Source organism: Armigeres subalbatus, chromosome 2 (assembly GCF_024139115.2).
Source record: "Armigeres subalbatus isolate Guangzhou_Male chromosome 2, GZ_Asu_2, whole genome shotgun sequence".
NCBI classification, from domain to species: Eukaryota; Metazoa; Arthropoda; class Insecta; order Diptera; family Culicidae; genus Armigeres; species Armigeres subalbatus.
In genome coordinates, this window is record NC_085140.1 from 46,268,152 (window position 1) to 46,278,072 (window position 9,921).

Here is a 9,921-nt window from a genome sequence, read left to right on the forward strand (position 1 = left end):
AACCTAATGGGGCGAACACAATGCTGCGTCATCGCAGACTTCAACTTCATCGCATATGGCCGGACCCATATGCGATGAAGTTGAAGTCTGCGATGACGCAGCATTGTGTTCGACCCTTAACTGTCAAATCGTATGTATTTTTCCTTCATTGACATTTAGATCCCCTATCCTCGCCAGCAAAAGATATTCCGGACAGCATCGACAGCGACAATCTTTATCTGGTAACTAAAATATCTTTTAACAAACCCATAAATAGAAAACAAAAATATTTAAAATAAAAATCCTTTGCACTCGGATTTGTTGCGTCGCACGTCGCGTGCTTTCTGGTAGGCACCTTTGGAACGGGCAGTTTGAATTCACGTGAAACTGCAATAAAATATCTGCTTGCCGAATTCTCTTCAAGCAACCCTTCAGAGCAACCGACCAATCGCCGAACGCCAACGAACCTCAACCGAGTAAACAACAGTGTCGAAAGCGAAGTAGTACTAGCATAGATACTATTGTCGTCTCGTTCTAGCATCAGGTCGCTGCACCGGCAAAAAGTGCTTTTCGGTCGTCCACCATTTCGGTCCGTTCGTGTATCTTTGGCCACGTCTGCTCGTTGTCTCAGACTACGGGGTACTTATTCTTGCACATATTGAACTAACCAGCACAAGATTGTCTGGAAGTTCAACCGGGTGTGTGAATTTGTCTGCGTGGTGAACTCCGGGTGTGGTATTTTAACAAAGTTCGGAAAGAAAGGAGGTGCGTAGCAATGTTCTCCCTGAAAGTGGTCACCTTTGTTGCCGTTTTGGGGCTGCAAACGGCATTTGCGAGCGAGGCCGATGTCCTGGATCTGACCGATAGTGATTTCGCGACTCGTGTTGCCGAAACGGATACTACACTGGTCATGTTCTATGCACCCTGGTGAGTAATAATGACGAAATTTTATTCCAAAGCAGACGTGTTCAGCGTTTAGCTTATCTATGTATGTATCGATTATTGGATGATTTTAATTGGTATGTACCGGGTGAGATTAGTAAACTGCTTGTTTTTGTTGCTTTGTAGCAACGGGATACAGTCATTCTAATATGATATGTAGATCCGATTAGGTGTGGAATTGTGCACCTAATCATCATTGAACAGGTCTGAATCGGAACAAAAAATTCTCGGGTACTTATTCAAAAGGACGTATGTGATTTTGTGAACAAAGAATCAAACGTCGATTTGTCTTATCTGATAGCACACCCACGCAAATCAACACCACCAACAGGTAGCCGAAGCCTCCCCCTATCTGTCTATGGTGATGGTTTGCGTGGGAGGGCTATCTGATCGGACAAATCGATGTTTGAATCTTTGTTTACAAAATCACATACGTCCTTTTGAATAAGTACCCGAGAAATATGTTGATATGTAGGTAGATATACCTACTAATAGAAAATTATTTCAAACTTTTTAGTGGAATGTGCTCACTTGTCATAAAAGACTAGCTAGGTACTATCGCATTTAATTCCACTACTTGATTGTAACTTTACAGATACGTATTTCGACCACATCAGTAAGGATGTTTTCAGTTTCTCGTACTTGAAGTCGAGAAGTACCATACACTGGAGCAGTCTTACCGTTCAGGTAGAAATGCGTATCTGTAAAGTTACAATCAAATGGTAGATTGAAAAATTTGAAAATTTAGTGAAAAATTATTTAAGCTTTTTTAGTGGAATGTTCAACTGTCTAAGACGAGTTTAGTACTTTCCATTTAATTCCATTACGTTTTGTTATCTTTACATATACTAAGTCGAGTCAAATACGAGACACTGAAGACGGCCTCACAATTGAGGTCGAAATACGTATCTATAAAGATATCAAAACGTAGTCGAATTAAATGGAACTAAACTCCTCTTAGATAGTTAAACATTTTAGTCATTCTTTTCATTTCTGTGTTGTGTTGGCCTTTTCGAAAAGAAATATCGGGAGCCGTTCTCGCATTTCCTATTTTATCACCCCAAAATTCACCAGGGGGGTTTAAAAATGGGATATTACTGTATGTAATAGTACTATCTCGATTTATGAGATAGTACTATTACACCTTATCATCTTCCTTTTGCTCCTCCTGGGTAAATTTGATGTCCTTATGCACATTGTTCATCGCTTCCAAAATGCTGGGTAGATCTTTTCGGTTGATGATGCTGAAATTGTTTTCGACGTATCTCCACCATTTGTCGGGTTCTTTATTCTACTTATTCACCCATATTCTTGTTTACGTACGAACGCACTTTCGAACGAAAGTTGAAGTGTATTCTCGTTTACGCCAGCAAAATCAAATGGAGAAACGGTTCGAACGAATCGCATTCGTTCGAAAGTATCGTTCGTCCGTAAACAAGAATAAGGGTGATTATGTCCTCTTCTTCTATGTGTTCTGTCTTCAACAGCTTTTGGGCGAACTCCTGGGTGTTGATGACTGGGGAATGGCAACGATTTACTGTCTTCATTCGAGCTTCTCCAATGATAGCCTGTACACTGCTTTATCATTTTCCCGGCATTCAATCCTGGTAGAGGTCTACTCTCAAATGCCTGTATGCTGCCGTAATCTGAAAAAGTGGAGTATGCCAAATTATATACCATGTTTTCCATTTTTCTGTTAAAGAGCTCGATGAGTACTATTCGTTAACATGATTTTTGGAAAATGACGTATGCGTCTCTTTTTCAGATTACGGCAGTATGGTCCTCCGTTGATTTTCGTCGTAGTTCGCTTTGTACATTATCACCACTGCTTAGTACCTCTGTTCGCTTTCATACAATACAGTAGACCTTCAGATCCTCCCGTGCTGTCCTTTGATGGCGTTTGCAACGATGTTCGCTGTAGCCCGATTATGTTGCTTGATGTTTCGGAAAATTGCAAATACTGATTGTAGCACTCCAAGGTTACTCGTACTAGGTAATTTGGCTTAATGTCACTTTATCGATGCCTTCATGAACACTCTGCTTGCTTATTGATACATTTTAGGATATGAGATCCCATCTAAATCTTATGGCTGGAGGGCGTCAGCTTCGGACAGCTTCTGCTTATATATTTTGTAATTGTGATTTTGCATACTTAGATAAGTGCATCACATATATAAATACGGTAACAAAACTACTTAGGGCCGATTTCTACACCCCCTCTTAGTCGCTAAACCATGTTTAAACGTATGGGTAAGCACCGCTTAAAAGTTAAGCGAAAGTGAAGAAATTGGCCCTTACCTCTTAAATTCCATTGGAAAGTTACGATTTATTTAAAATCCTTTGATAGTCTTTTAATCTTGTGTCCATTTTGGAACTTAAACAATTTGGTATTTGTTGAAATTTCTAGCATGATTTTTGAAAACGTCGTATGTACAAATGAGAGACTCTCTTTCATTACGTTCTCTTTCGCTAATATCGAAGCTAGTTTTGCATTTATTACAATATTTCTACCTCAGCACGCTAAACAAAGCTATTTTCTTCAGATCTCTGTGATTTTGAAGTTTCTCTGTTTCTTACTGTAGTGATTATAATTTACATTCATAATGTTCAATACATTATAAATGTAAACTATAATCACTACACTTGCTATGTTACTATTGATTGACATATTGGTCTTCATAAATATTTAAGTTTTTAAATACTACATAAAACATTATTTTCCTCTCTTGATCATAAAATATAAACTTTGCCAATTTTCATCCTTTTTTCTTTCTTCAAAATGACACCATTTGGTCACTATTCTTATCAGCATGGTCACTTAGTGCTAAGGTTATTTCTCGACTACCTTCATTGCTACCAAGACTGTAATTTTCTTGTTCTGTTGGAAATGCTATCTTGATTGGAACTTGGAACACAATCTAATAGGCTGATAATGTAAGATATGATTTAAAAAACAAATATTTGCCATTACGGCAAGGGTTTACATCATTCGATGTCATAATGCGCTCCAATACGCTAATTCGGCAAGAAGCCATGTCAATTACCTTAGTTTAAAGCTTAATTTTTTTTTTCTTTCAGGTGTGGTCATTGCAAGAAGCTAAAACCCGAATATGCCAAGGCTGCTGAATTGTTGCGCGGAGAAGACCCACCAATTGCACTGGCGAAGGTCGACTGTACTGAGGGAGGCAAGGATACTTGTGGTAAATTCTCCGTGTCCGGCTATCCTACGCTGAAGATCTTCAAGAACGGAGAAGTTTCCCAGGAGTACAATGGTCCACGTGAGGCCAGCGGCATTGCCAAGTACATGAAATCTGTCGTCGGACCCGCTTCCAAGGATTTGCTAACGGTGGAGGCTTTCGAAGCTTTCTTGAAGGTACAGGAAACCAGCGTGGTCGGTTTCTTCAAGAAGGAATCGGACCTGAAAGGTGTCTTCCTGAAGTATGCCGACGGTCAGCGTGAGCGTCTGCGTTTCGGCCACAGTACCTCCCAGAGTGTTCTGGACAAGCAGGGTGAAACCGATGCCATTTATCTTTTCCGCGCCAAGCAGCTTTCGAATAAATTCGAACCGGACTTTGTCAAGTTCGAAGGCAAGACTAAGGACGATCTGAGCACCTTCGTCAAGGAAAACTTCCATGGATTGACCGGTGTGCGAACTCGTGATACTCTGAATGATTTCAAAAACCCGCTGGTGGTGGTTTACTATGTTGTGGATTACGCTAAAAACCCTAAGGGAACCAACTATTGGCGCAATCGTGTCCTTAAGGTCGCCAAAGAATTCGTCGGCCGTGTTAACTTTGCCGTCAGTGCTAAGGATGATTTCCAGCACGAATTAAACGAGTATGGCTATGATTACGTCGGTGATAAACCTTTGGTGTTGGCTCGCGATGCTAAGAACCAAAAGTTTATTATGAAAAACGAATTCTCGTAAGTATCAACTTCGAAGGAAAACCAAGAAGCTTGACTAACCTCACGTTATCTAATCTTTACAGCGTTGAAAACTTGCAGGCTTTTGTTACCGAACTGGAAGAAGGTTCACTGGAACCATATGTCAAGTCAGAACCCGTCCCAGAGAACAACGATGCTCCGGTGAAGGTTGCCGTCGGCAAGAATTTCGAAGACGTCGTTCTTAATAATGGCGTCGATACGTTGATCGAGTTCTATGCACCTTGGTGCGGCCACTGCAAGAAACTGGCTCCGGCCTACGATGAATTGGCCGCCAAATTGAAGGATGAAGAGGTTGCCATCGTGAAGATGGATGCCACCGCAAACGACGTTCCACCGACGTTCGATGTCCGCGGCTTCCCAACGCTGTTCTGGTTGCCCAAGAACGAAAAGACTAGTCCGCAGCGGTACGAGGGCGGTCGTGAGGCCGATGATTTCCTGAAGTACATCGCCAAACACGCTACCAACGAACTGAAGGGCTGGGACCGCAAGGGTAATGTCAAGAAAACCGAACTGTAATCTCACTGCAGAGAGGGGCTTAGCAGCGAGGAGGCAAATCTCCGGCAAAAGTATACATTTCCATTCCGGTTGTGTCAGCCCTTTGATCTATTGTTTGCTCTGTTATTTTGCGAATGTTGTATACTGTACCGCCCTAAATTTGGTTATCTACCCTTCCACAACTTCCATTTTTAGATCCGTTAGGTGTATGAAGGCATTTTTTTAATTACGGTCTATGTTTTGGCAACAACTAGTTATAACATGACTGAAGGAAAACGAATGATGACTAAACATAAAATTTGCCGTTAAAGTAAACAAACATTGTGCATTTAAGTTCATAGAGTCGGATATTTGGAAAAGACGCTTTGCACGTTGATCATCAAACCTAAATTAAAAGTTGGATTGCTATTCGGATCAACTACAAAGTTTCCTTGTGAGCGTTTAGGTTTAGTAGAAAAGTGGTAATTAATTCTTTATGTGGATTAACTTTTGATCGTGTAAGAGAAGAATACAGATTGTAATCTTTTTTAGATTTATTGGAACAAGACGACAAATATTTGTTGATTAATTAATAAAAGAACATTCCTTACCCTATCCTATTCGACAAGATAATTCTATCGATTGATACCAAAAATGAAAAAAAAAATTCAATCTTTCCTACGAAATCGATTTGGTTGAATCGTTTCCCCATTTGATTTTGCTGGCGTGTTCCATGACTACACGTTGATATATCTTTGGCAGATAATAATGTTAATGCGCTAAATACAATATTACACGCACTTGCCCAGGACAAGGCGAGATAGTAAATGACTTTCTTTCAAATTATGCACTTGCCCGGAATAAGATGGGAGAGTAAAGTCACCTTATTGTAAAGCCTGCTTGCCAGAATAATGCGAGAGAATGAATGCCTCTTTCTTTTAAAGCACGCGATTGCCTGAACTAATGCGAAAGAGTAAATAACTCCTTTTTGTCCGGAATAATACGAAAGAGTGAATTTCTCCTTTTTTTAAAGTATGTATTTGTCCGGAATAAGGTAAAGGGGAAATGACTCCTTCTTTTAAAGCACGCACTTGCCCGGGATGAGACGAAAAAGTAAATGTTTCTTTCTTTTAAACTACGGTACCCCGAAATAAGACTGGTGAGTAAATTAATCCTACTTTAGTTATTTTTGATATGTTATTTTTGACAGATTAATTTCCATTTTCAACTTCATTTTTGAAACGCAATCTGTCGACGCTTGTTGTACACCATCGAGAGTTTTGAGCGCAGGCATACTGCACCGAGGTATTGAACGATTTTTTTTTGCGCACTGCGCTAAATGCGGACGTTTATGATGTCGGAGAAGAATTTACCATCGATTACTTGTGGGGCACGATAGTGCTTCGGAATCGGAATAATCAGTTCCCGGGAGGCTGCAAAGTTTATGCATCATTAACCGTTGTGATTCGATATGGTGTGCAGACTATCCGATCAGATCACCGATCTAGGTATACATTTTCTCCATTCCTATACCTGAGCATTCCTGTCGCCGATGATGATTTTCCATCATATCGGCTTCATAATTTCGAAAGAGCAATACTGCTTTGCAAACAAGCGTTTCTCACGTCTCTTGTGGGCTTACTTGAGCTCATCCACGCAATCCAACCCTACTAACAGAGGCGTCGAATTCGCTTCTTTCATGCAACGGTGCTGGATTACGTTGGTAGGCACAAATTAGCTCACCAGCGACGGGAGAATATTTTGATTAAAAAAGCAGTTTAACCCTTTGGAAATGTCGATGCCGATATAATACCTTCTCCAACTGTGCGTATAACGCTTCTAGTTGAAGACACCTCAACTTTGGTAGAAGGGAGCCTGCCAATGAATGGATTCGCAAGCGGCTTATTAAGCCTGCGTAAAACTGCTGTCTCGCGGAAAAGCCATTGTGTTTAGTACCATCCAACACCAGAATTTGGGCTTTAGCTAGTGCGCTTTGAGCAACACACGGTCAAACGACCCTCCAAAGCTGGTGGGACCTGTAGGGTCTTGACCTTAAGAAAAGGGAGTTCGGGAGGGACTTTGATCGGAAGGAGGAGAGGAGAGGAAACGAGAACGGTTGGAGATGGTGTGTGCCGTGCGGATAATAAATAAGTAATGGAAAAAAACTAATGTGCGTTAAAAGAAATACTACAATTGGCGACGAAAGTGATAAGCAAAATTGTACGTATGTTGATGACATCGAGGGATATGGAATTGGGATGATTTGGACTGCAAAAAGGTCATGGCTATCCCCTCTTGTAGTGGTCGGAAAAGCCAATGGGGAGCCTCGCATCTGTCTTGCCTTGAGACAAGTTAATCTTTCCGTATTGCATGGAAAGGCACCCAATGTCATTGATTGAAGATTTCCTGGCGCGAGTGGGACGGGTGCCAATATGATAAGGAGCAAATTGGATTTAAAGGACTCCTTCCTTCAGCTCGAACTGAATGAAGAGTCGCGAGACGCGATAATTTTCATAACCGGCCACGGGCTGATGAGGTTTAAACGTGTGCCATTTGGGCTAGGGACAGCGCCTGAGATATTCCAGAAGACGATGGACCAAAGGCGATAGCGCCTGGTAGTACATCGATGCCATCTATATTGAAGGCAGAGACAAAGAAGAACATGACGCTCGTTTAAATCAGGTATAAGCGAATTGAATCAACAATTAATTTGGATTTGATTGATTATATCATTTATAAAGGTATTCAAAATAAAGTCATTAAACATTTTTGCTAATTAGACTGAAGGAGAAAAATGTACAATTGAATATGGAGAAATGTGTTTATGGTGTGACCGAACTGGATTTCTTAGGGTATAAGACCATAAGACCGCCGAAACTGGAATTTCACCGTTAGTGATTGCATTGCGTTCATTCAGAAGACCTAAAAATGCCAACGGAGTTCCAAGTTTTTTAGGTCTGGCCAACTACCTGAATCGTTTCATACCTGATTTGGCGACCATAGATAAACCTTTGAGGGAGCTATCAAAGAAAGGGACAACTTTTCAGTGGCAAGAACAACAGGAAGCTGCCTTTAGTAAGTTGAAACAAATGTTAACAAGTCCAACGACGCTAGGAGAACGGACACTTGTTATGGCTGATGCAAGCCCTATTGATAAAGACGACACTCCGGGCATGTATATGGTGGCCAAGGATGGAAAAGGAAGTGGAAAAATGTGTTAAGAGGTGCCAAGGTTGCATACTCGTATCAGTACCTGAAGCTCCTGAGCCCATGAGAAGACGGGAAATGCCATGGCGAGAGATAGCAGTTGATATTATAGGACCGTTACCGGAAGGACAATGGCTGTTTGTGGTCTTAGGTTATTACACCCGCTTCATTGAAATAGTAAAAATGCACAGGATTACAGCGAAGGATACGATCCGGGAGCTGACTATGTACTATCCTCGGAAGGTTTGGAATACCACAATGAATAAGAGCCGACAATAGCCCACAATTGAGTGGAGATTGCCAAGAACTAAAAGTGTTTTGTGGAAAGTATGATATCGAATTGATAAACACTATTCTCTACTGGCCACAATAACACACGATCGAGATAAGGAGAAAAAGAAGGAATACTCGGATGAGAGGCGTAAAGCACGGGAGATTAAAATAAAGGTGGGTGATTATGTATATGTCAAGCGTATGAAGAAGCACCATAAGTGACCATAAGCTCAATGCCGATTGTTCCCCGGAGAAATATAAAGTTATTGGTCGAGTAGCACTCTTCTTTTTATTCTGGAGTCGTCAAAACTGTTAAAAGCTATTATAGTTCTGTATATATGTTTTAGATCAACAACGTGACTGATGAGAACAATCGCTTTTTGGATCTTTTCAGTTTTCAGTTATTTTCTGGAATCTCATTACGCGGAAACTAACGGGTGGCAACTAAAAAATTGGAATGACTTTAATACTTTTTTTTTCTGAATAATAATGCTTTCACAGAAATATGACTCTATATGAATAAATCCTTAGAATGATTCCTTAGAATTGTCACACACACACACTTTTACTCCTTCATTGCTCACAACATGCCGTAGAAACAAAAAATACTGCGCATTGTAAATTTCTCAAGCGAAAAAAGATCATAGGAAAAGTATACGGTCGAACATTTTAAGCGTGAATATGTTTCGAAAACTGTTACAGCATTATTTGGTCCACTCAGCACCATTGTATACAAAGACGATTGTAAGGCCAAAGACACGAAGCAACTCATAAGCAGGATCAGAAGCAGCATTCCGAAAATCGATGTGGTAGATCCGTACAGCGGTCATGTTATACCAGCAAGACTAAGCTGCGCCGCACGGCGAACCACGGACCATATGCCAATATTCATTAGTCTAAGTTTGAAGACTAAGGACAACTCTTTGTATAACATATATCAGATTGAACTGTATTTCTTTGTATTTTTTATCCCGAGCAATTCTTTTCATTACAATTTTTTAATTGCCACCCGTTAATTTTTGGAGTGCAACATTTTGTGAAATGATTTACAGGGTTGTTACGGAGATCCTGAGTTATTTTTCGCGCCAAATCCGCGTGATA

At 40.7% G+C, this 9,921-nt stretch overlaps 1 protein-coding gene across 1 annotated transcript; it reads left to right on the forward strand.

Annotated features, from left to right (window-relative positions):
* The first annotated feature begins 535 nt into the window (after nt 1–535).
* Nucleotides 536–5,908, forward strand: LOC134218521 (protein disulfide-isomerase A3). The gene is made up of 3 exons (XM_062697630.1): nt 536–906; nt 4,000–4,845; nt 4,911–5,908. The coding sequence occupies exons 1-3, from the start codon at nt 755–757 to the stop codon at nt 5,380–5,382; spliced, it is 1,470 nt and encodes a 489-aa protein (XP_062553614.1). The 5' UTR covers nt 536–754; the 3' UTR covers nt 5,383–5,908.
* The last annotated feature ends 4,013 nt before the right edge of the window (nt 5,909–9,921 follow it).

Excerpts from the sequence above, each read along its gene's own strand:
- LOC134218521 (XM_062697630.1), top strand. The coding sequence starts at position 755 with ATGTTCTCCCTGAAAGTGGTCACCTTTGTTGCCGTTTTGGGGCTGCAA. Across the intron at positions 907-3,999 it reads GTCATGTTCTATGCACCCTG|GTGTGGTCATTGCAAGAAGC; the intron begins GTGAGTAATAAT and ends TTTTTCTTTCAG. Across the intron at positions 4,846-4,910 it reads ATTATGAAAAACGAATTCTC|CGTTGAAAACTTGCAGGCTT; the intron begins GTAAGTATCAAC and ends TAATCTTTACAG.